This window comes from Anabas testudineus, chromosome 17 (assembly GCF_900324465.2).
Source record: "Anabas testudineus chromosome 17, fAnaTes1.2, whole genome shotgun sequence".
NCBI lineage: Eukaryota > Metazoa > Chordata > Actinopteri > Anabantiformes > Anabantidae > Anabas > Anabas testudineus.
Genome location: NC_046626.1, coordinates 18121119 through 18147433, shown reverse-complemented (window position 1 = coordinate 18147433; position 26315 = coordinate 18121119). Strand labels below are relative to the sequence as shown.

The 26315-nt window shown below is 40.1% G+C and overlaps 2 protein-coding genes across 2 annotated transcripts; one reads left to right on the top strand and one right to left on the bottom strand.

Moving 5' to 3' along the window:
• Window positions 1–22: 22 nt before the first annotated feature.
• On the bottom strand, window positions 23–21358 carry tep1 (telomerase-associated protein 1). Its single transcript, XM_026374102.1, is given in 56 exon segments — window positions 23–528; window positions 917–1021; window positions 1367–1446; window positions 1582–1690; window positions 2000–2096; window positions 2299–2430; window positions 2807–2928; window positions 3005–3135; window positions 3326–3452; window positions 3599–3684; window positions 3794–3923; window positions 4167–4271; window positions 4393–4500; window positions 4752–4903; window positions 4994–5245; window positions 5442–5577; window positions 5783–5839; window positions 5984–6196; window positions 6381–6536; window positions 6869–6968; window positions 7091–7215; window positions 7700–7820; window positions 7944–8154; window positions 8242–8268; window positions 8472–8586; window positions 8857–8945; window positions 9076–9224; window positions 9509–9674; window positions 9803–9938; window positions 10306–10398; window positions 10486–10665; window positions 10832–10973; window positions 11062–11246; window positions 11326–11508; window positions 11694–11811; window positions 11931–12044; window positions 12139–12260; window positions 12407–12698; window positions 13310–13453; window positions 13680–13745; window positions 13877–13998; window positions 14121–14192; window positions 14284–14436; window positions 14544–14805; window positions 15263–15455; window positions 16030–16108; window positions 16228–16337; window positions 16551–16708; window positions 17277–17401; window positions 17664–17735; window positions 18144–18281; window positions 18363–18527; window positions 18890–19039; window positions 19161–19358; window positions 19503–19975; window positions 21295–21358. Coding segments are annotated over 56 exon segments (7812 nt in total). The 5' UTR covers window positions 21341–21358; the 3' UTR covers window positions 23–408.
• A 1-nt stretch (window position 21359) lies between these two features.
• On the top strand, window positions 21360–25935 carry zgc:66427 (mRING-CH-C4HC2H_ZNRF domain-containing protein). Its single transcript, XM_026374100.2, has 5 exons — window positions 21360–22118; window positions 23355–23450; window positions 23529–23634; window positions 24704–24792; window positions 25918–25935. The coding sequence occupies exons 1-4, from the start codon at window positions 21593–21595 to the stop codon at window positions 24759–24761; spliced, it is 786 nt and encodes a 261-aa protein (XP_026229885.1). The 5' UTR covers window positions 21360–21592; the 3' UTR covers window positions 24762–24792; window positions 25918–25935.
• The last annotated feature ends 380 nt before the right edge of the window (window positions 25936–26315 follow it).

Here is a 26315-nt window from a genome sequence, read left to right as displayed (position 1 = left end):
AAAACATCAAATCAGAACAGAGTCAAGGGCACATCTTTTATTGTCAATGTGAAGCTCATTGTGGTTTTTAAACAGATTTTCCCACTTCAAATGCTTCATAACCTGGTTTTTCGCTATGATTCTCATTACAGCTTATTAAATTATTAAAGCACTGATCATTCTTTGTGTGTAGTGTGTGTCATTTTTACTTTTGCTTGGCACATTAACAGGTTTCTCTTCATCCAAATGAAGGCCCATGTAAACATGATATTAAGGAGAGCATCAACACCGTTAATAAGCCAGATGCTTACCCTGTACGTGATGTAAACATTTCACCTTATTTTTCCATTTATTGCACAGTCACTATCTTTGAAGCAAAACATTCCTCATACCCTCTTTGGTTAGATCTGTTTTGTAAAAAATCTAAGATTATTTCTTCCAGGAGAGAAAGTAGAGTTTTCCCCGTCCGTCACCACAAACCAGCTCTTTGGGGTTTTGGGGGTTTACCTCCAAAACCCGAACAGGACCTCCACATACAAACATGCCCACCTGTAGAAAAGAGTTGCAGAAAGTTGATTAACAGATAATTAAAGACAGATTAATACCAACTATAGTTGAAACTGTTTTTAAAGTAGAGGTCATGATTTTTCTGCACTCCACTGGCTTCTATATGAGGGAAGAGCTTATGAAATTATACATACATTTTACATTTAATAGTATAATAATTTCTGCGGTGCCAAACAATTAGAAGTAAGTAGTTCATGCAAGGAAGCCAACAAACATCCCTGAATTGAAGCTGTTCTGTTTACAGTTTACTGATCACGTTAGTTTGTGAAGCCACATGCTCAGATACATTTTCCACGCCAAGATTTGACTTGTCTTCTTTATAAGCAGTGCCTCTCTGACACCACACTGATGTTTTAGGACTGTAATGTACCTGTTTCTTGGTGTTTCTGTCCCACAGCTTCACTGTCCTATCGTGGGAGGCTGAGATGATGGTGCTGTCAGTGAGTTTCAGCACACTGATCATATCACTGTGTGCCTGAGGGTAAAACATCATCAGTGTCTTTAGGAATACTACAAAGTACAGCCCTGCCTCAGATTAACTGCTTGTACAGTACAGTTAGAATTTGAACTGTTGGTGTTGACAAAACAAGCAATTTCATGATGTCACTTTAGCTTCTGGGAAATTCTAATTGTTTCACTTGTTCACTAATGTGTATGTTTACTTGGACTTAATCAGTCACAAACATGATTTTTAGACATATTGCACATTGAGTATCAACTGCAGTGAAGTTTTTTTGTTCCATGTGATGCTGTGTTTTTGTCTGAAGAGTAATAATATACACTCATCTTGTGTGTACTGTTTGAATCAAGGATTTCTTACAGGGCTTCTGCTCCAGGATGAAAGTTCTGTTGGCTGATTGAACCACATGTTGCCCGTCATGTCTCCAAACATGACAAGCTCTGAAAGAACATTCAACACAATCACAAAATAAATAAATAAAATACTGAATTTTACAGTCTTTAGTATAAATATATCGCAGGTATTCCTCTAAGATGACACTTCCAGAAAAGAGCACGAACTGAATCAGTTTGTACCTTTGTCTAGAGTTGCAGCTGTTATCCGGCATTTTTTCATTGCCTCGTCACTCTTGAGGGCGACTGAGCTGAAAGACGACTCTATGCTATTTTTGGGGCCCATGGCAAACTGAAAACAGAAGGAAAAGACGGATCAATTAGCACGCAATAACAAATTCTGTTACCTGATGTTCAATTTCATACATTTGAGATGTTGACATTTCTTAGATAGACAAAAAGGTGCCTGGAAAGTGCAGTAAACAGAAACTTGTTCATTGAATTTTCCTTACGTCACAAAAACTATAATTGAATTCCAGTTTCATGATTATAATAGCTAATGACTGAAAGTACTGTATGCTGCGTGCTTCTATATCTTCTGATGTGAGTTTTAAGATACAGAACAGTTTGAGAACTGAGTTGAAGGCTGAGTAAAACTCACAATAAAGCCGATGCAAACTTGTTCATACTCGCCCACCAACCACAAGCTTTTCTTGTCGTTACGGACCAACCCCAGCACTCGGACATGATCGTCCCACCTGTAAAAATACAAGGAAATACTCAGAGTAAGCCTATCATTAGGCTGACTAGAGGATTTTATACTAATGTAACATCTGATTTAAACACTTTTAAAAGGCTGTTCAAACCAAAGTCACCTCAGGAAAAAGCGAGCGTCATCAACAAGGACATTTATTAATTAAAACAACCCTGATAGATTTCTGAAGATTTTACTGATCTTACTCAAAGACTGATTCTTCTTCATGGTTTTTGATGTCAAATATTGCTCCAAAATTGGCAACGCCGATCAACACAGAGCAGTAGGCGAGGTGGGCCACTTGTTTTTTCATTGTGTACGTGGTTATCTTCACCAGCCTGAAACACAGAATAAAACAGCACTGGTTAGTGTCCAAATCAAACCTATCACAGCTTGATAAACTCCCAGTTTCAGGACAGTTTACAGTTTCAAAACACTTTCAATAAGTTACATAAGCATAAAGCTAAAGCTAAACATAGCTAATCATAATCATACAGGTTTATATTTGTGTTTCATTATTTTTTTTCTCAAAAATATGCATAGACAACCCACCTACAGTGGTTATTCAGCACACAGTATAGTTCTGGACCCGTCTTTAGTCTGTATCAACTTTTAAAAAATGTATTCCATTTATTTTCAGGGTAAAAGAAGATAAATAAATAGAAGGTAACAGATTCTGCAGGGTACCTGTGTGACTGATTTGTTGCTGTTTACCTTGCTCTGTCGTGTTGTTGATTCCACACCAGCTTCCACACATCAACACACATTTGCATGTAGCTGACAGCAAACTGGTTGTTGGGCATGGTGCAGAGAGCTGTGATGGTGCTGCCTGTAGCCTGACACAAACAGACACACGGTGTGATTACACTTGTTCAGTATGAATTATTTTGCGTTTTGTTTGCACTTCTTCACCTGCTTGCGGCCAATCACTCTGCTGTTCCGCCACAGTTCCAGTAAACCATATTCATAACCAATAAGAAGCAAATCATGGTTTTCATAGAAGCACAGAGCAGTGACGGAGCCTCCTCTGCTCGGAGGACTCTCTGTAGGGAAAGGACAGTGAAAAATCACAGTTAATGTTATTATAATCATGTTCACAGTCATGCCCATCACATCAACACAAAGAGCTACTGTCACTCGACCAACTGTGCAAAATAAATAAATAAAAAAGTGCAAGATAACATGAGATAGCCCTTCATGCTTTCTACAAATTATAGTTGTAATTAGGAAAACCTGTCGTCCAACTCCAGCATCGCAAGGAGCAGTCTTCAGAAACAGTGAGGAATTCTGGGACACCTTGCTTGCAAACAACTCCACGAATTGCACCGCTGTGACCCCAGAAGGTGCTGAGGTGCTCCAACTGCAATATACAGGTCGTGAGGAAGGAAACAAAAACAGAGAAATATGTTTGTCATGCAGATAATAACAGGAGCTCTGAGTCTAAAAGAGCACAAATAAAGAGAAAACAATGTAATAATAGGACATTTTAAACAATAAGGATCAGACCTGTAGTGGTTTCCAAAGCAGCACTGTTCCATCCTCAGATGCAGTGAAAACAGTGACGTCCTCTGGGTTTTTTTCTTTGTTCATCTCTTAAAATAATAACAAAAAAAGGTGCAAAATTAAAAATAAGCGTAAAATAAAGCGTATTGACCCATAATATTGTACATTATTTCAAATGTGTACACTGGTTTTGTTTACCTGCGTCTGGGAGAACAGAGCAGTGGTGTATCCTCTGCTTGTGGGCGGTGATGTGGCAGATTTCCATGGTGGTTTCCCAGTTCCACACATGTAGTGCTCCCTCTGCACAGCCAGTCATCACGTATTGTCCCTGCACAACAGAAACAACAATCCAGACTTCACTAGTCCCACAAAAAAAATACTGCATCACAGTTGTATATCTACACCAACCAGACCTCACTAGCATTCAGGAGAATTAGATGGACAAACCAAAAATGTTATGGTGCCAGCTGGGACCGACATGATTGCATTTCTACATTAAACTAAACAGTCTAAGGAGTTAATTAACTCCACCAATGAAACAATTAACTCCATGATGATGTTATTTTCTCACCAGGCAGCAGACTGATGTAAGAGGACTCCTCCAGGAGATCTCCCTAAGACGCTGTCCTGCCTGCAGGTCCCATACACAAAGTCTGCCATCGTTTGAAGAGCTAATCTGGAACAGAAAAGTGAGGCTGAGGACGTTTCTGGATGTAATACCTCCAGTATTTAGAGTCAAACCTGTAAGTTTAAATTACTTTAAGACACCTTTAAATTAAAATTAAATAAAAACTCACAACACAGTCTGGAGTCCAAACACAGCCAGTGATCCAGTCTCTGTGAGAGTGAGGGAGTGATTTAGAAAGAACAGCAGGAGACGAGCTCACATCCCACACCATCAGGGCCTGAAACAAGCATATTCGTATGATCAAAACATGTTCTTATCATCACAACATGTTCTTATGATGACAACACAGCCAGCTCGAAAACAGAAGTCTTGTGTTATGCTCGGTAAGATTCTGCTTCATGGGACACATGTTCCAAAACGTGACTGTGGAGGTTAGGAAATAATAAATATTACATTATGTCGAGGTTCATTCTGAGAAATAGATATAATAATAGTCTAGTTTTTCCTAAGACACACATGTTATCCTACCTGATCTTTTCCACCTGACAGGAGCTGCCCACCATCAGGGCTGAAGGCCAGACAGGTGACTCCTCCACTGTGGCCTCTCAGTGTCACATGTGGCTCAGCTGAGGTGTCAAGGCCCAAATCGCTCAACAGCCACAAAACAATAGTGAAGTCATCTGAATGAAAAGTGATACAGTAGTTTAAAACATTACAAATCTGAAAACAGAAATAAGGTGCACCCTTTGCCTTAAAAACGCAGCATGTACCTGAAGCTGTAGCCAGGTACGTGGAGTTTTGTGCCAGTGCCAGGATGGTTCCTTGTTGAACACCAAACATTCCCAACATTTTTAAGAAGCCATCCATCATTCCCTCCTCTCCTTGTTTCTTCCAGACCCTCAGATGTTTGTCACTTCCTCCAGACACCAGCAGTCCAGGTTCAGTCTGCTCTGAGTCCAAAATGACCCACAGCAGACACAGTATGGACACATTAAGGTCGCTGGACTCCCAGAGCTTCTCACCTAAGATTACAATAAAAACAATCAGTCACAGTCTTATATTATACAGAGGTCAACATGTGACAGCTCCATCATGGCTGCCCTTCTTACTCTTACTTTAGTTCCTGGTGATGTTTTGGTGCCTTTGCTTTAGTTAAACTTTTAACAGCCTCCTGCATGTTCAATGTCAAGTGTGATTTTTGCAGAAACATATACACACCTGCGCCAACGCTGAAGACTTTAATGCCATTATCATGGTATCCCACAGCAGCATGGTCGCCATTCACAGCCACACAAAGTGCAGCAGGTTTAAGGTTTACAGACTTCAGCTTCTTTGTAGATAGATTATGCTCACACTAAGAAACAAGAACAAACACTTAGATTAAAAAATGTGAACATTCATTTTGGGGGAATACCCTTTAAAAATATATTAACCTGGGACTGAACGTAATGAATTGAAAGGCTGGTGACAAGATCATCTCTTCAGTTTTTGCAATTGCCTTGAGATTTACCTAGTTTTTAGAGTACATTTACCAAGATAAAGATAAATAAAGAGCTTACATCATCACTTTTTAACGTAGCGACTGTACGTCCAAGTCGCCCTGACCAGAGATGGAGCTGTTAACAGGAAAATAAAGACACCCAGGCACAGACATTAAAAAGTAGAGTTATTTAAAAAACTACTCCTTCAAAGAAATGTGCACTGGAAAAGGACTGCAATGTTTTAATCAAAGAAATTGTATGAAGGCAGCGATGTCTCACCATGTGATCAGCGCCAGCACTGAGGAGCATGGCTCCATCATCCAGGAAGGTGAGGACCTCTGTGGCTCCACAGTGAGCCTGAAAACATCCCACACAGGTAGAGGTGGGGACTGACCACACCCTGATCTCTCCAGACACAGAGCCAGAGCAGAGCATGGAGGAGGAGGAAGAGAAGCAGAGACTGCGTACGGAGCGCCGGTGACCAGACAGAGACTGAGGGAACAGACAGAAGAGAAACAGATGTTGTATTAAAGAGGATGTGATTATGTTCCCACAGCCTCCTTGATGTAACAAATATGTTTTAGTCTAATAAATAAAACAAAATGAACAATGAACAATGAAAAAAATAAACATCAAACTGGCTTGAACTCCCTGTGCAAGTAACACTGTAACTCACTTTTTGAGTTTTATTCTGGAGCCAGTTCCACACGATCACATTTCCATCCCAGCAGCCAGCAGCCAGCAGGTGACCTTCAGGGTCAAAGTTCACACAGTTCATTGGCCTTGAAGTGGATAAGGCTGCCACCTCATTTCCTTTTTTAGAGGACCACACCTGGAGAGATGAAGAACATACAGTCAGTATAATTAAGGGTGGATAAAACTTTCTGACAGTAGAATCTCATTATAGTTAATATAATATAATATATATATATATATATAATTAAATAATGTAATGGTCAGAAATTCTATTCAAGATATTTGGATACTAATTTACTACAACATAGTAGTTTTCTAGACTTTCTGGGTTGAATATAGTTAAAACTCAGACTTGGTAAGTGTGAACAAATCTAACAAACACCAGAAAATAAACAAATGGCCTCAAACAATGAAACGGCTTAAAACAACTGAAAACAATATGGTAAATGTCATTTGTATAAAACTAACTTTCAGCGTGAAATCAAGGGAAACAGTTGCAAAGTGCTTCTGGTCTGCAGTGACGTCACTTCCTGTTATCATATTAGTGTGACCTTCAATAAGAGCAGTCCTACAAAGAGATGAAACACAAGTCAATATTTTGACAACAGCCTAAACAGATAAATCTGCTACAAAATAAATAAAACACTGAAATACAATTATACTACATTCTCCTTCAAACACTCGCTTCACCTGCAGCCGTTCCCAATGTCCCAGATCTCTATGCGTCCATCAAAGGAGGTGGTAGCAAGACGTCCGTCCTTCAGAAACACACAGCTTGAGATGCCGTCACAACTGCTCACCAGAGACTTTATCTCCTGTTCATGACCAGAGAAAATCGAAGATTCTTTTGATAAAGTGCAACATCTGCATGTTTGTTTTCTCAGACAAACATGACACAGTGACAGTTTTCATCTCGTGTTTACATGTACTACAAACAATGTGGTTATTAAGTATATAGTCCCCTATCTTGTTTGCTGTACACTGAAGACTTTGGGGTTTAAGATGGATGAGATACTAATGTTCACGATTGCAGCTTTTATTTAATAGGTTTTGCATCATGAACAACACTAAAGCACATTTCTGTTATAAAATTATTGCAACTCTGGACGACTGTCTGTCTGTGACATTGCAGAAGCTTCTCGAAATGATGCCACGGCAAATGCGTGCTCTAATCAAAGCTAATCACTGTCCAACAAAATAGTCGAGTGTGTGACGTATATATAATTATATATATTATTATAATTAAATACTCCATGTCAGCACGAAACCCTAAATCCTAGAGTTAAAGTGTTTTCACACCTGTTCCGTCTGTGTGTTGATGAAATGCAGCATTCCCCGTCCAGTACCAACCACCATCAGCTCTCCATTAGAGCTCACAACCAAACAGGTCGGTTCAGAGGAGAAAGTCGACACCAGTTCACTGCGGTGAAACACAACAGCCATGTATCAATACCTACATAAACAGCAAACATAAAACTGATTGCTTCAAGGGAAATCTATTCAGTAACACTGATTTTATCCACCATGAAGATGACCCATTCACCTGTTGTCTTGAACAATCTGACTGCCATTGTTTTGCCACTCAACTACCTGGACCCCTCCTTTTCCAACCAGACTTTGTGCCCAGGTGTGAGCAGAGGTCTCTGGGAGCTCATTGAGGGCCTGCTGAATGAAAAGATTAGGCCACGAGGAGAGTAGGGGAGCATGACGCTGCAGGAAGCTACGACAGTCCTCCAGACTGTCCTGGGAGTGAACTATAAGAGAATAGAATAGAAACTTGTAGAACAGAAGAATGAAACTTATTGATGAGGATTTGTGGGTAAATATTTCAAAGCACCTACTTGGAGTTGTAGACTTTTGTTTTTTATCTGCAGCAAAGTGTAAAATATAAACATTAGAACTTTCTCATTACACTGTTATTTCTAGGAGATTTTGCTGAGTCAGCTTGTCCTGCATGAGATTCAAATTCATACTGCTTCACAAAAGTTAACAGAATTACAGGGAAATTACATCAAAAGCAGACAAAAGATGATAACACATTGATTAGAGTGCCATCACTGTGCATACTCACCATACAAGCTGTAGATCTCCAAGAGGTGGTGCAGGAGGCCGTGGCGCACGTTAGCAAACAGGAAATAATAATTAGACAGCAAAGAACGAAGCGCCTCCAGTTGGCCACATTCAACCTTAGGAAAATGCAGAAAAGATTTCACATTTATATTATAAATCATCAGTTACATTTATAAGTACAAGCTAATTTGCCTAAATGGAAAAAACTAATTTCTGAATAGTGTAAGTAAGAAAAATAAGTTTAAATCAGTTGAATCTTTAAATTTTACCCCCACAAATGTCGCATCATTGAAAATGAATGAAAATGCATCGTTTTTTCCTCTTTCAGGTTGATGATACAACTGGTGTCAACTCACTAACAATAATAATAGTAATAAGTTACTAACCAGGCTGGAGGGCAGGTGCATAACAGAGTTAACCTCACAGTGAAGGAAGGTATCTGTTCCCTGGGGGTTAGCCAGTGCCCAGAGATGAGCTGTGGGAACATGGAATATAAAGTGATGTGTTAATGAGATGCATGGAGGTGCTGATGTTTATAATGTAGATGAGACTTTAGGTATCACCCTGGTTCACAGCTACACTCAAACTTTGCATTAGTGATAGACTTGTTTACTTTACCTGAAGAATTGAAGAGTGGGCTCTGGTTCTGTCACTGTCTTTAGGGAGGAGTAGTCCTCAAAGGCTCGCTTCACTTCTGGAATTTGTTAGAGCCAGAAGGTCATCAGTGTTGTGGCAATGAGGATGACCAACCAGACTGCAGGAAAGGAAATCCAGAATAAGTTTTAACTGCTAAAAGTGTTATGTTGGCAGACTGACACTACAACCTTCTCATTAATCTGCAGGTTTCTATATATTTCTGTATAAGTTAATATTTTGTATCAGTACTTGATATAAAAGTTGAATTTTGAATCAAAGACTGTTGATTCGAGTTTAGTGTTAATTGATAGATACAATTTAAACACTGTGTTAGGTTGAAATAAATTATAAGGACAGATTCCTTACACCAGTATAGTACTGGAGTATAACTTCATCTCACACATTCTACCTTGTAAACTCTGCACTACCCGAGTGAAAGTTGCCATGGGAACCCGTTTTTTGGGCTTCCTGGACAATTGCAGCACTTCCTTCCATGACACCTGTCCATCCCTTGAAGACAGGTCGTTGCATGTGTTCAGTACAGAGTACAAGTCTCTCTCTCTGAGGCCTGAGAATCAAGGGGACAAAAGGAGGCAGCCATCAAGCCAAGCTTATCAATGATGCTAAAACACTAAACAATGCTGGAGCTCTTCTGTACAACATTACATACTACCTCCTAATTTAATCAAATCTTACCAGAGTTGCTGACAGTAAGTGCTGCCAGAGCCCAGTGGAGTCCCGGCATGTCTCTGCACTGCGAGCAGAGTCTGTCCAGTCTGTACTGCACCAACTGGTTCAGGGACTGAGGCAGGTCCTGGATTATCTTGCTCAACTGAAACACACACAAAAAAAAGGGGGTTGTTAAGGTCTAATGTTCTGAGAAATGGCTTCATATTCAAAAAATATTTTGTAAAGAGTCATACAGACATAATAGATACCAGTGGACAGAAAGCTAATATGACTTGAATATCCACGAAATAAAATGAAATTCCATTAATAAATAAAGCAGCACAAGGAAAATATACAAAAAACATTTCTGATTAGTAATTGTCTCAATGGCCATGTACTCTACATTTGTGATATGTGATGTTTTTCTTGTTATGAGAGGACCTATCACTTGCCTTTGTGCAAGGACAAATAGACAACTTGATGCAAACTGTATTTGCAGAATCATCAATAGCAAAAAAGTGACATCTGACCTTGTCAAATGAGGCAAAGTTCCTCAGGTCTTCACAGGCCAGGTGCAGGTAGAGAGGACTCACTGCTCCATTCTTCATTATCAGTGTCTGGAGCTGAACAAACACAGTGAAGTGTGATAGAAACTGTACAAAAACCAGAAGGAACCCTGATGTTCACAGTGATAAAGAACCAAGAAGAACCTGGTTGTTGAAGGCAGAGTCACTTAATTTCTTCCCGAAGGTGTCCAGTCCTCTTTGAACTATCTCCTTCCTGTCCATCATGGTAAGTTGTCCCAGGGTGAACAGGACAACACCTCTTTTCTTGGCCAGAGTTTGTAACAGAGCTGCTTTAGTTGTGATGCTCAACACCAAACACACACCCTGAAAAGAAAAAGCAAATCCAGTCATGAACAAAGAAAACAGTATTTAAACATTTAGATGAGCTGATGGATAAGCTAACATATATCTATGAATAAATCTGTAATTGTTGACCTTTAAATATCAGCACTTGCTCACAGGATAATGAAAGTATATGCATTTAACCAACCTGTGGAAGCTGCTGTGGTATCCAGTCGGAGCTGACTTGACCTCGACCATTGTGGACAACATCCACTCCATCAACCAACAGCACCAGAGGTTTGTTCTTCTTCATGTCACTCAACGTGGAGTGAAATTCAGACACTAAATCTCTGAGATAAGAAAATTATATGTTGTTAGTGCACAGACAACATGTTGAACCAATAAATCTATATGAAGGACAGTTCATAATCTAATCACTTGTAAGTGTGGGGAAGAGGTTCCTTCTCAGTATCTTTCATCTTCCTAAACCACTGAATGAGGCAGCGAAGAAGGTTCTCCACAGAGCGTGCTGATTGGCCGGCAGCTGTAGAGTATGAGATGACATCACAGACCAGGTTTCTCTTAGACTTGACTCCAGACCTGAGGGCGTCTGCCAGAGCAGCCTGTGTGGACAGTCACATCTGCTAAACAGATACAGTTTGGTCCTCAACAGGCGTTTTGTCTTTTATGATGATAATTTACCATGAAGACAGTTTTGCCCTCTCCAGGTCCTCCCTCCACCACCATCATCCCTCCTTTGGTCTGGACCTGCTCCACCATCTCCACAGCTCCAGACAGCAGCTTCGCTCTGCCAAAGAACTGTCTCTGCAGCGCCCCCTGGTGAACCTCCTGCTCTGTTACATCTAATGCAGCCTCCTCATCCTCCTGCCAGACGAAGAATAATGAGGTGACTGTAATCCAGCTACAGCCCAGGATTATTTTAAACAACTGTAAAAATACACTAAGAGGAAGAGGAAGTTAGGTTTTACAGTCATTCTGCAAAAGCTCAGTTAGTTTGTTTAATTAAGGAATTTGGAAATTAAATTAATTCAGTCATCAGAGTAACCAACTTCCACAAACTGCTCCTCAACAGCCGTCCAAAGATCTTCCAGCACAGCTTTGCCAAAGTCCTCCAGGTTCTTCAGATAAGGTTTCCCATCCAGAACACCTCCCCACTCACATGGGTAACTGGGACAAAGACATGAAGACTCAGGTAAACACTTAAAGTGATGTGATAGTGTGATGAAGTATTTGAATGTTTAGTATGTTTCCAGAAATCAGCTTCACTACTATTAGAACTGACTCACTTGTCAGTGACCTTGACACCACTGTCTCGGATCCTATTTTTCAGAGAGGACATTTTTGCCTCAGCTTCCTTTGATTCAGGAACAAAGTCTGATCTCCAAGCCACTGGAACTGATCTGAACAGTTAAAAAATAAAAACAAATAAAATTAATTAATTAGTGTGACTTCACTAAATATTTTTGATGTGCAAACGTAGCATCATCATCATACTTGGTGATGTTTGGATCTCTGAAGTAGCAGAACATTTGTTGATGAGCTGTGTCGGGGTAAAGAGCCTGAAACTGACGGATCTCCATCTCTGTGATCGACAGACAAGGTGGAGCTGACGCCAGCTGAACATAAAGAACAAAATCATGATTTCTTTCTTTTCCTGCTACTTGCTCAGGATAATTATTGTTCTTTTTTCACACATTTTCAACCAGCAAGTGAAATTTAAGATGTTTAAAGTATAATTATATTTAATAATACCACCTCTTACCCAGCTGTATTGTGGCAGGTCAGGAAGGGCAGGTTTGGGGGGCACCACGCCGTACCTCTCCCCCAGGATTCCTACCATCATCTGGCTGCGACACACCTCTGACAGACACAGCTCAGTGGCTCGACCCGACTCCTCCTCTGTCACACCCCAACGCAGCTCCACCTCCTGCAGAAAGAGGCAGTGTGCTGCAGCACGGCGACTGAGCTCTGGGAAGATGCTCCGTACCAACACGTCTCGCTCGGCGTGCATGTCTCTGAAGGTGGAGGAGATGAACACTCTAACACCTCGCCACCTGATGACAGAGGTGTGTTAGTGAGAAAAAGTAAGATGGATTTCTGTGTTAGACAGAAATCAATTATAATCAGACTTTGAATTCATGCTGTCAGATTGTTTAGGCCATAAAATATGATAGGATGATCCTGCTTGAACACAATTCACTTTTTTCTGTGACTTTTCTGTTTTTCTTTTTCATGTGAATGATGACAGTCCCAGAGCATTTATATCACTGTCTGTTTGATTTGATGTCAGACAACAAACTGATTCAGTCCTGATGAATCAGAAAGAACCTTAAATAATAAATTTAATGTATAGAACTCATCCTCCCTTAGCAGCAAATGTACTTGGTAATTTCCACCAGCTCCACACCTTGTCTTGGATCGTGTCATCAAACCCATTTCTTCTTCTTCTTGCTTGAATGAATCGAAAATAAGCCTAATTTACCCTTCAAATTAATTGGTAAAGTAAACTGTGACAATCTCATTACATTTAGATCACATTTTTGCAGAAATAGAGGAAGTTCACAAACCTATGTTTCACTTTAGCTGTTTATTATAAAAATTTAATGTTAGAAAGAATCTTAAATGATTTAAAGACATGTTTTCAGATGTTTTACATGAAAATTACCTTAATTTTGGGCTGGTTGGTGTTGGGACAACAGTGTCTGTTGGCTGAGGATCTTTAGCTCTGTCCAGTGGTGGAATTTTATATACTTTGTCCAAATTTTCGACATGGTCCAGCATCCTAGTAGATCCCCGTTCTGCCACAAGTCTAACCACGTAATTAAAGATATAGTTATGATTTTAGAGAAATATATGTAAAACCACTTTCTTAGCAAGATTAAGATGAGTTATCCAGTCCCACATATTTGAGATAAAGAATGGTAACTAATTTGTATCTATTATTAACTAATAATAGTTTGAGGTTAACATTTCTTACATTACAAATTATTTAAGTCAGTTCTTGGATGAAAATCATCATCAATCACAACATTTACCTCAAGATTTGTTCACTGAAGTTCGTCAGCCTCACACAGTTGCTGTCTGCTGGGTTATCATCATTGCTTAAACGAGTCAACAAACAGAGCACATCAAAAATTAATTTGGTTTTTATTTGTCTACTCTACAGTAAATTTTCATCATAGCAACCAAAATATAACAAAATGTTTTAGCCAAAAAAAAAAAAGTGCATTACTAGTTGGAGAAATCAAATTTTAGCACAAAGGCTTTCTTGTTAAATTCCTTCACGTAGTTGTCAATGTCCCGCTGAATGTTGCGGAAAATCAAGAGATCTGTCATCACGATGATGTTGTCCACCTGAGATTCAAGCGTATGTGAGCATGATTACAAAGAAGCAATTTGCACAGTGACCTACAGCAATGGTTCTCATATGTATTTACCGAAAACATGTGTAAGTTTTCAGCTACAAAGCCACTAACCTTGTTTTTCCTGGTGAGTATTCTGGAGAATGAATAGGTGTCATCTCTGAAATCCCACTTCTTTGAATAGGTCTGTTAAAGAGAAGCATTCAGATATATAAAGTGAGAACAAAACCCGCTTTCTGTTACATAAAACTGATTAATATTACAGAGACAAACTGACCTGTATATGTTTCATGACACTTCTGACATTTTCCAAAAGAACATCAGAGGTCAGCTTGACTTCTTCAACGTTATGCCAGTGATTTACATAGATCTGACAATCCTCAGCACCACTGGCAATCATCAGAGAGAGCAGAACGGCCACTTCCGTCATCTGAGAAGAATCAGAAATGGGGAGAAAGATTAACTTAGTTTCTGGAACTGACTAATAAATAGTTTATATGTCAGCCTTCGTCGTGTTCCTGCTGAACGCGCTCTTACTGAAGGACTGAGCTTGTCTTTTTTCTCCTCCTTTTTCTTTCTCCTTCTTATCTGCTTTTTTCCATCCTCATCCTTCTTATTTTCCTCAGGGTCTGGTGGGAGGCAAAAATCCAGTTTCATGGTACAGGTCTTCATTGGAGCGTAGAACATGAGAACAGTTCGTCCAGGGAGTGGGGGCACATTGTAACGACAGGAGATCTGAACCGCCGCCTCCAGAGCTTCACGGTACTGGTCCAAAAGTTCAACAGTGTACTGCCGCTGACTGGTAGTACAGACACAGAAAAAGGTACATTATATGACTAAGTATACTGTATTTTAATGAATGCAGATGACACTTTGTTTTGTAGTATTTTCGGTTTGAAAAACATGGGAGCAAACGATAGTGAAACTATTTCAGATTAATGATGGAATATATAGATAGAAAATGCACTGTCCGACCGCATAATGATTTCATGTATTGTGGTCTATGGCAAAAATCTAAGGTAAACAAATCTTAAAATAAAATCCTAAAGTCACTACAGGAGTCATCAAAAAGATGCAGAGAGAAAATAGCACTAAAATAAGTACAAATTAATCACTGGTTTATTCATGGACACTGGTATGTCAGCCAGATTATGTGAATAGAAAATGAATTAAACAGTCTGCAGAAACCCTGATGAAGCTAGTCAGGTGAAAAAAGCCAGAAACAAACATCCACTATTTAAATATATGATTCTTACATGGCCTTTTGGAGCTGGGCTTTCCTAACCCGATACATTCGATAGATAAAAGGCACTCCCATTGACGCCCTTATCCTCCTCCTCCGAGTCGTCTCCCAGTCCACATTATCAAATCGACTGCTCTTGGGAGTCCTCTTCAGGATGTCCTTCAGGATTTCTTTAACAGTGGGTAGTGTCTGCTGTGATGCAGAGGCTAAAGGACATAGAGGTACAGTAAGGAGGAGGTAATGTACTGTGATAGTTTAAATGGATTGGGTGAGAGGCTGGGTACAACCCAGACAGGTTGTCAGTCTATCACAGGGCTGACCTACACAGACCAACCATTCACAGCTATGGGCAACTAAGAGTCACCAATTAAGCTAACATACATGTCTTTGGATGGTCGGAGGAAGCCAGAGTACCTGGAGAGGACTCAGGCAAATACAGGGACACCATTCAAACTTCACACAGAGAGGCACCCGGCCAATCTGTGGATTCAAATCTGGGTTTTTCTTGCTCTGAGATCCCTTTTGGACTTGAAGTTACATTCATGTAAACATGTAAAGTACAATGTCACTGGTTAGTGGAAGCACACAGCAGCAATGCAGTTGCATGCAGTAATTCTAGTTTCCTCAATGATCTATGGATGAGAAATTTGACTGACGTTATGGTTTGGTATCATTAACTAATTAACTAATAAATACAAACTAATCATTCCTTTGACTTTTAAAACATCACTTTACTTTTAGTTCCTTAACACTTTGCATCATACTCTACTTGTTTCTTACCCAAGGTATGAAGCTCCATGATAACTTTGTATGCTACAAGGAATCTGAAGGGAAACTGTCGACTCTGAATAACTTCTTTCTGTAATCACATCAAAACCAGACTGTACAAAGACCATATTGATTTTTTAAATGGCTCAGAACATTGTATATCAGCAATTAGGATAATAGCTTCCTAATTGAATGAAAAATAAATCTTACCTTACTGGTCAGTCTGCTGAGGATCTTCTTGTGATGAGCCTCACTGATACCTTTAGTGATCATGTTCCTCAGGTTCCTCAGCATGGCCATGAATGGAAGAGACTTGTTGTCTGTGCAATAAACACAATAATGGTCAGTATGTGAGATCATGGACTCGAGTGTTTAATTATTTGTGGGAGTGTAGTGTGTAGGTGCAGTTTTTAAACAAATTTGAGGAGATTGTGAAATACAACATAGACAAATATTGGAAAAAATAGGCCTCCGTCAGATTTTTATTGAAAAATCAAAGGAAAAATATGATATTTTGTGAACAGCAAACAGACCTATGAGCTTCTCCCAGGTGGCAGCCGTGTTGCCCTCCAGGCTGATTAGGTGTTCCCAGGTCTGTGGTTCTTTCAGCTTCATTCTCTGCCCGGCTCTCTCTCTGTCCCATTCACCCTTCATTCCACTGCGGGTGAACGTCTTCAGGTCGGCAGGATACCTGTGATAAAGACAAATAGTCTGCATTTCAAAATGGGTGCAGGCCAAATTGGATTGAGCGTGCCGTACCTTAAGCAAGCAGTTCTGAGGGGACTGAAAAAACTGACTGGCACAAAAATCAGTGCTGTTACTAAGAGCATGGTTCACATACGTGTCTCGTGAAAATGTGAATAAAGGGGAGTAATAGAGCTTTTAATGAACAGTAAAAAGGTGTTGTACAAGTATTACTAGTGATACTAAAAATGATGAACTAATAAACCCTCTGCAAATCTGAAAAGTATTTTTTCAGGATTTTATAACAATTAAAGCAAATTCTGTGAACTGGAAAAATCTTAAATTGTACAGAACAGCTAAAAAGATTGAAACACGCATAGCAATTATATTTATTCTTGAGAAGTTGCCATGAAATCAGGTATTTTAGGACACAACAATCCCCTGTAAGCACCAGAAAAGCTGGAGGTCTTTTATGTCACAAGCAGTGAAGCAACACTCATTTTCACTTAGTAAATGTTTTTATAGTTGATAGGAGATATATGTTCTTTGCATATATATATATTTATGTATCTTACTTTTTTCCCAGAATGGCCATAACATGTTCTGCTGGTTCCCTGATGTGGAGTCTCTTAATCATCGTCTTCATACTAAAATCACTCTGTTTTTTATCCACCGTCTCTTTGCTGCCTTGTAACTTCATCTGCAAACATACAAAAACCATTGTTCCTTATGTGCGTGTAAAACCCGAGTTACAATATCTCCACCAATAAAGTGAAAGAAATTTAAATTCTAGTTAACATTAAAATTTTGTCCCACAAACTACATCAGACAAACAACTGCAAACACAGTTTGGTCAGACGTGAACTAAATTAGCTACTTCACCATCTGGGTAAACACAAAATTAAATACAACTACCTTACGATTAAATCTATTTTAATTAACAGGAAAGTAAATTGACTTACAAAGTTTTTCAGAACAGATACATCTGTTCTGACCAAGTTTGCCCACAGTTTCAGCTGTTCATCAGTTGGTTTCTAGAAAGCAAAAATAATGTAGTTAGACTGAAGGATCGAGTCATCACTTCACACACAGATGTGAGTATGTTATAATAGTGAGTATCTACATATATTCTAAAAGCGAAACCAGAAAAAGTTAAAATCGATTTTTAAGCCAGGGCGGTTAGTGTGTGGGTTTCAGTTAATACAAAAAAACGAAAGAGAGACTGATTAGTAACACTGACACCCAGTTTCATCTTGGTTCATAACTAGTGTGTAATATTAGTATGACTTGGTTTAGATGTCATTGTTTTTCATTTCCAGAAAGCACACGCAGCGCGGTGCAGACCAGTGTGAGCTTAATTTCTCAATTAAAATAAAAATACTAAGCACCATCTTCAAATCATCAATAACTGGACACTTTGGGAAATGACAAAGCTTCTGTACCTCGCCTTTGTGTCTGTTACCACGGTGTTTGCAGCGGTGTTTGCGTGTGTTGTATTTGGCCAGTTGATACTCGCTGAACTGTTTGAACTTGTCAGCCATTGCCTTCTTCAGGCACGTTGGCAGGGAGCGGCTGAAGCACTGGAAACAGACAATGAGACTGTTTAGACAGAACGAACACGTTGAGATTCCACTAAACAGCAGCTGCTCACTGATACTTACTGTACAGTAGATTCTGACAACTTCCAGCCAGTCAGAGGGCAGCTGTACAGCAGCACAGAAGTATCTGCGGACATGAGGCTTGGTGGTGGGCTGACTAGCAGCCAGAGCCAGAAGGAAGTTTGCTGTGATATTATAGTTCAACTTTTGTCGAGTGTAAACAGCCACCTGGATGGGAAGAAAGAACAAACACGCTCTATCGACCATACTAAAATGCTTATTTTATTTACTGTAACAGCTTAAATTGATTTTCAGAATGTTTGAACTGAACATAAAAGGCACAGACAAAAAAAAAGATGCAAATACAACGTCTGTGGTTTTAGGAGAAACTTATATTGTGACTAAGTAGGAAAATGGCACGTTGCTGTGCAAGTCAAAATAAAATGTTTTATAGTCATGAAACTTAGTTCAACATATCCAAATACCATGAGCTGCGCACAAATATACTCACTTGTAATGTTACAGTTTGGGATAAAAATAAAACTACCTTAAGATACACATACCATCCTCATTCAGACAGGCACACACACCTTGAGAATAAACTGAGGGTCAGAGACAGAAATGTCCTTTGACAGGTTTATGATCCTGGTCCAAACACTATCACCTGAGTCCCAGTCCTTCTGTCCTGGAGCTGTGTTCTTATTGACCAGGGAGCAACACACGTCGTTCAGCAGGAGATACTGAAGGACAGACAGGAACACAAAGAAGTATTTGTTAATAACTCAAATGAGTTATAGTCAATTTAACTGAAACATGGGAATATAATTAGTTAGCTGTGATACAGATCAGTGCTGCTCCGACCTTTTTATCATTCAGTGCCTCTTCAGTCTTTTCAATTCTTCCATCAAACTCAGCAAACTCCTCCTGTCTAAAGACCACGTTTTTTTCTAGCTCTTGTTTGGTCAACACTGTTTCCACAACAGGCAACTCCAGAGTCAATCGACCATCGTCTGCCTCCTTCTCCTTATGAGTCAAACCATCCTCTTTTTCTAGATGCTCCTGCCGATGCAGAAGAACATGCTTTAAAATAATAATAATAATAATAATAAGGAGTCTGTAAAATACCTTTAAAAAAAATAAAAGCTGGATAAAACAAGACAGACTATCAAAAAATGTAAGACAGATGAAGCACAATTAATGTACCACAGTTGTATTGTCAGGACAGAACTGCATCACTTCAGACATTTCCTCTCTGTCTTTGTCTCCTCCATTGTCCCTCCTCTGTGCTCCACCACTATGCAGAGCCCTGCTGGTTTGATATGTGGAGGTCAGTGAGTCGTTAGAGAAAGACGAGGTCAAGGAAAAGGGGAGATGAGGGGAATCACTAGTTAGAAGCTTGTTCTGGGTGGTAAGGAGGGGAGAGGTGAGAGAAGATGATAAGGAAGAGCTAGAGAGAAGGGAGGATGAGGTAGAAGACAGGCTGGAGGGCTGGAGAGAGGAGCAGGAGGGAGGCTGTGCTGCAAGTGTTACAAGTGGAGAACGTGGCTGGGTCATCAATGTGGAGCTCTGAGCTAAAAGTTTATTCTCCAGATTCAGAGAAGACAAACGTCTCCCACGTGTGGCCTGCTGCTCTTCCTGTGCCATGTCCACCTGCTGCAATGCCAGCGCCCTCACCTCTGTAGAGAAACACATGAAAGGTCAAACAAGTTTGAGCCTCTCCTCAATCAAACACTTTCACAATCTATGGCAGCATCAGCTATTGAGATAAACACTTCAACAGCTTTCTTTCAACTATTTGAACAAGCATTGTATTACCGTAGGTAGGAGTGTTGGGCAATTCAAGACATTCATAAAAAGGAACAAAGTCTACGAGCAGTCAGGACACAGCCAAACAGTCAACAGAGTTTCAGTATACAAAGAAGGAGCATTATGCACTGGAGATGAAAAGTGAATTAAAACATGAGAAAATCCAATAAAAGGGAAATTCAAAAACACTGCAAAAGAATCAAAACTTGCTTTTAAATTAAATATGAAGCTTTAGTCAAATGTTAAATAAACACTAATTATTCAGCTGCTTTAATTATCATTGATGTTGTCATTTTACAACATGTAATCTGATGCCAGCTTCACAAACATTAGGATAGGATGCTGTAAATCAAATATAATAATAAATCTGGACTTTTTACCATGAAAAAAGAACATCTCAAGGATGTCAGTTGAGCACTGGGAAATTAGAATAGGTGTATTCAGCTAGTTGTTATACATTCAACTAGTTGTGGGTCTAAAAATTTAAATGGAAGATGAACTAAGGATGAAAGTTAACACTTTTTTTTTGTTGTCCTTTCTTCATGTTATCAAATTACTATATTGCATCCACTGGATTTAACTGTCCTAGCTAAGATGAAATAAGATCATACATCATATGAGGATGTTTTCCAGTAGTTCATCTGCAATGATTCAAGAGTGTCCATAAGAGTGGTGGTTAGCTACGACTCATCCAGATTTAAGACAGAAAACTCACCACAAAACGCAGGTTAAACTCCATAAGTGTCCTCTGGTGTGTAATGTGACTTTTTAATATCCTGCAGTGTCACCATCTGTTTTTAGAGTCGTTTGAAGCGTGTCTGCTGATTTACTGTATTTCCTCATAGAGCAGCTTGTCAGAATGCAGAGTTCTGATTGGTCAGTAGCTGGTGTACTTTTTACCGTAATATGCCACAAAAGGGTGCCTACAAATAATCGGATATTAAAGGATAAGTCCGTCGTTTTTTCTTTATTTTTGCTTATTGACATAGACTGTGTTTATTTGTAGGATTAACTTTTGTTTTTTAACCGGTTTTGCTCATTTATTTTGTGTTGTTTTTTTTTTCAGCTATGCATCAAACGTCTGTCTGATTATGATGTACAACCATAACTCAACTTTTTAATACATTTAATAATATATTGTGATGATTTATGTCACAGTTATTCTAGTATGAAGGAGCCGTGACGCTACCGTAACTGACGGCGTGCGGCTCAAAAGAGGAAGCGAAATGTTCCATTTCCGCTGCAGCAGCGAGAACGGGTTCAGAACAGAAAGGAAAATGTGGACCGACAGCAGAACCTGAGCCTCAGACTACCAGGACCGACCTCCCAGAGCCCGGTTGCCAGGCAGTTGCTATTATTCAAAGTTCCCAGCCGAATATTTGCCGGTTTAAGGGTCGTTTCGAGGTGAACCGGTCCCCTTGTTCTCCGGTGGTTCGCGTTGAGGAAGCAGCTGCTCGGCTAGCCAGCTGAATTAGCTCCTGCTAGAGATGGGGACGAGAGCGAGCCGCCTACAGGAAGACCCGGTTCCCTCTGCTTTCGGAAAAGATGGCACAAAGCGGGAGTCCTACCGGCGGCCTCGTTGCACCAGGCCCACTAGTCTCATGGTCGACTTCTCGGGGAGCTTCGAGGACACGGAGCCCAACCGGAGCCGATCGGAGGAGGGCAGCGATTCGGACCCGGGGCAGCACGGGGCGAGCGCCGACGGCAGCCCCGCCGACCGCCACAGCATCCCCTCCAGTATTAGCCAAGCGTCGCCTGCGGACGACAACAGCAGCGAGGGCAAACCAGAGGAAGACGGGAATATAAGCCCGACTGCCCCCGTAGACGCCGAACACCAGCCCGGAGAGGAGACAGGCCGCACGCCCCACCGCACTTTTTCCGAGCGGCTGCCCGGGAATCGACACTCTTCCGCCCGCAGCGTTGGCGCAAGATCCGCCCGGGTCCGAGGCACACACCAGCGGCCGGTGTCAGAAGCTTGGATCGGCCTCTACCGTGTCAACAACCGCCATGCCAGTACGTTAACATTAATGCACAGTGCAGCAACATCCTCCATACATGCATTTGTCATAATTAGTGGTGCACATACAACATTTAAACGCATTTCGGAGTCAGTGTTTGGATCTGCTTGGTTTTCAGGAGACGACTCATTTACAGGAACGTCATCTTCAACAAGTTACATGCGAATCGTGGATATGTTGGAGCCTGTTGAAATTACGCAATATCATGAAAATGTTACGAAATGTGGTATATTTTCATAAAACAGCTGTTATTTAGCAGAAGACACGACTGGGTGACTCATGCAGAATAAATAGTAGTGCTATAGACATGGTGGTCAAGTAGAAGGAAGAGGTCAGGTTAACAGTTCCTTCATAGGATAATAAAGCCATAAAACTAATGCAAGTTTTCTCTATAGTGACCTTTTAAATATAAAGAATTACCGTCAGACTTAAATAACTACAGTCTTTTCCCACACTATGTATTTTGCATCAGAATATCTCTCACTGCAACGCTTGAACTATCCAGTCTGTAATTAAAATGGATTATTTGAGGAATTTACATTCCTGAACAGATGATCTCTTTTCCCGTGCTTGCATGCTGACTATCATCATCAGAGACCCTATTGTATGCAGCAGAGTTATGGCGTAAAACTGGAAGTGGTGACATACAAGAGCTTTCATGTCTCAAGGTCTGTTGACAGCGGCTGTAAGAGCTAAATCCTGCAATGTGAAAGTTGAAAACGTTAAGCACGATTAAAGTTAAAGTGTGAATAAAAGAGAAAGTGAAAATGCATACTCGGCCCGCGTTGGATAAAAAAAAAAAAAAGACAGAGACGTGACATTTGGAGCCAAAACACAACCGTGTGGTGGGTTTCCCAGGCGAGCCCTCTAGCAAGTGTAGGGAAATGGGTCACAACTCCACATGCCTGCTCACTGTTGGCAGCAGCTCCTAGATGGAGGAGAATGTAGGGCAGCAAGGCACTGTTTCAGCCTGTCTGTGCCCATCTGCGGATGGCTCAGGCGGGAGTCACTGTGAATACACTCAAATCAAGCTTCAAATTATGTTGTGTCAGTAACACCTGATGTAACATTCATCATCATTCATCAGCCTTTACACTGGCTGATTGTGTTTCAGGCTGGTGTTGGGTTTACTGTGGGTAATCTAGATGACGCTTGTGCTCAATGTGATGTGAACATCATCTATCATTTATATCTCACTGTTGCACAACTCGTTAATCTCTGCTCTGTGCAGATATCCGCTGTCCTTTCTGCTCGAAGCCTTTCCCTGGGGGTCGGATTGAGGATCACCTGTTGAGCTGCCTCACGTCTCCTCCCCTGCCTTACAACAGTAAGTGTTGTGTCACTGAAATACGTGTTTTTAAAAAGGCTGGAAAAGCTTACGGTTGCCCTGTGTTTGTGTTTACAGCGGATGTGCTCAGTAAAGACAGTGGAGAGTGCTCCATCTGTTTGGAGGATCTGGTACAGGGAGAGACTATCGCTAGGCTGGCTTGCCTCTGCGTCTACCATAAGAGGTAACAAAGTTCAGCTGATGTATTTGCTTTACAATAAAATACTGGCAGATAAAACTGTTAAGAGGACAGTAAAAATGGAAATTAGTGCAAAAACTGAGTGGGGAAATGTATTTGTTTATTTCCAGATAAATGTGTGGCAACTGGGTTGAGGTTTTTAAAATAAGGAAGTTCTCTGAGTCTTGACTAAGACATTGTGATTAAAAGTTAGTGTCAACATGTGATAAAATGGTGTGTGTGTGTGTGTGTATATGTCAAAGGTTGTTCACTGTATGTAGCAAAAGAAAAGATGTGAATATTTTCCAAAAGAGCTTTCACAAGCATGGAAACAACTGTATCATCATTACAATTATATTTGAGGTAGTCATAGATCTACTGACCTGTTATGGAGGTTTGTACTTGAAGTGACAATGAAATTGTTTAAGTGCTACCTGTGTTTATGCAGGTTTCAGCGTATTTACTACAAAACATGTGCGAGTCATTCTAATTTTAAAGCACTCTTTGGTTTTTCCTAACCTCCAAGCTGCTTTTGTTAACTGTAATTTACTGTACTGAACATGCAGAGACTTGAAATCAACAAAGATTAGGTAGCTAGCTGTTTTTGTCCTTATATGTACAAACAAGTAAGTGTAAGGGCATATTTACTTTAAAAGCCACACAGATGGATGACCAGCAGAGAGAAAGCTTGAAAGCAGTAATACACATGTCTACATTTCATGTTGGTCAAGCAGACTTTCAGTTTTGTACCACAGTTTTGTAGGTGTGGCTGTTTTGAGCTGTGTAATTGATCCACACAGTGGAGCAACTGAGATTTGGGAAAAGTTTGGAATTTTAGAAGAAAATGAATTTCAGGGTTGAATAATCACACACCATCTACACACTTAGCTATGCAACTATTAGGATTACTATGACTGATGTCCTGCTAAACATGTTTTCAATTAGTTGATCAATAGTTTGACATATAAAATGTAATAAATAGCATCATTGTCTCCTATAGCTCACTGTAACAGATTAAAATGAAGATGTAATACTTTGGTGTCCCCACCACTTTATCTGTTCTTTCCTCTTGTAGCTGCATTGATTCCTGGTCCAAGGTGAAGCCCTGCTGCCCTGAACATCCCTTCAACTGACTCACAGGTCACAGTGACCAACCCCACTCAGGTGTGTATGTGAGACATAATGAACAAGCAGGACATGCAGTTAAGATTCACACTGGTTGCAGCAATGCTACTGGTAAGATGATGCCAAAGAACGTCAGCAGTGTTAGTGAGAAAGGTCTCTGACATAACAAACCACAGTCTACTAAATCGTCAGTGGAGTAGGTTATTGCCAGGAGTGCTCACCTTTTCCATTACAAACACAGGAGACTCATTAATACTGAAATCGTGTTAAGACATGTTTTCCTGTCTATACCAAATGCTCCTTTTTCACATGCTTAGACTAAGAAACCAAAAGAAAGGTTCTCAGATGTCAAATGTCTGAACGCAAGAACACTTACAGGAATTTTGCCTGAATACAAGGCTCTATCATTACTCACAAGTCCAACCACATTTTTTTCAAACCAGTTTTTGATATGTGACAGATACATTTTAGGCTCAAACCCCAACCTGATTTATTTATTTTTTTCGTATATTCAGTGTAAACGGGTATCTTTGTTGTTTAATGTGTCTGCATTAGATAATGAAATAAGAAGCATTAAACATTATGACTGGAAAGTCTACAGTGAAAACAAAAGGAGCAAGTTTATGCTATTTGAGTAAAGCATTTCAGCAACCTGTTGTTCGGTATGTATAGTAATTAGAAGTACTGTTGAGTGCTGCACATACATACACATGGATTTTAAATATAGTGACTCATACAAAAACAGTGCTGCATATTTATCATTGTGGACTAGCACTGAGCAATATTATATTTGTCAGCTTTCAGCTATTTCATGTTGTGATGATGCTGAGATATTGTGTTATCTTCACAAACTCTGCCAAATTTTACTTTTTGACCTTTATCCACTGTATGCATGAATGAAAACATGCAGAAAGCTAATGTCTTGTTAACTGAGGTAGACATACATCTTCCATGATATTATGCTTAACAGTACAACAGACGTATCACCAAACATTAGATTAATCAGATTTTGGATCCATTTGCTATTTTATTATAGTATATCATATTGAAAATTACTGTATTATTATGTGATATTTATTTCAGCCACATTGCAAAATGCACTTGACTACAGGAGGTCAGCGTGCTCTGCTTTCTCTAATAACCACTCTTTTTCCACCCTCACAGGAGACTACACTGAATCCCAAAAAAAATCCCAATAAAAATGTGTAATTGAACAAATAGAAGCCCATTGTTGCTCTCCGACGTTATTAGAGTGGACGATCCTAAGAGGAAGCCACCATTTGATACCCACTGCTCTCAGTTTGGGTCAGTCCACAGACCTTTTCAAGCCAAACTCCAACAAAAATGTAATCTACGAGGTCAATTGAGAACATGACTGGAATATTTGGCTTGCATCTGCAGAACATTAAAAAAAAAACGTCAAATAATTATCGTCCCAAAATGATGGAACTCGCCCCAAAGAGCTCTTCAACTTGGGGAGGACTGTGGGGGGAAAAAAAAAGTTGTCTTAACTGTGACTCTGGATCCTCTCCTGTGTATTTTTCCCTCTCCGAATGGGATGG

Bases quoted from the DNA above. Each gene is read 5' to 3' on its own strand.
- zgc:66427 (XM_026374100.2), top strand. From the start codon at position 21,593: ATGGGGACGAGAGCGAGCCGCCTACAGGAAGACCCGGTTCCCTCTGCT. The intron at 23,451-23,528 runs GTAAGTGTTGTG...TTGTGTTTACAG, and splicing joins TCCTCCCCTGCCTTACAACA to CGGATGTGCTCAGTAAAGAC. The intron at 23,635-24,703 runs GTAACAAAGTTC...TTCCTCTTGTAG, and splicing joins CTCTGCGTCTACCATAAGAG to CTGCATTGATTCCTGGTCCA.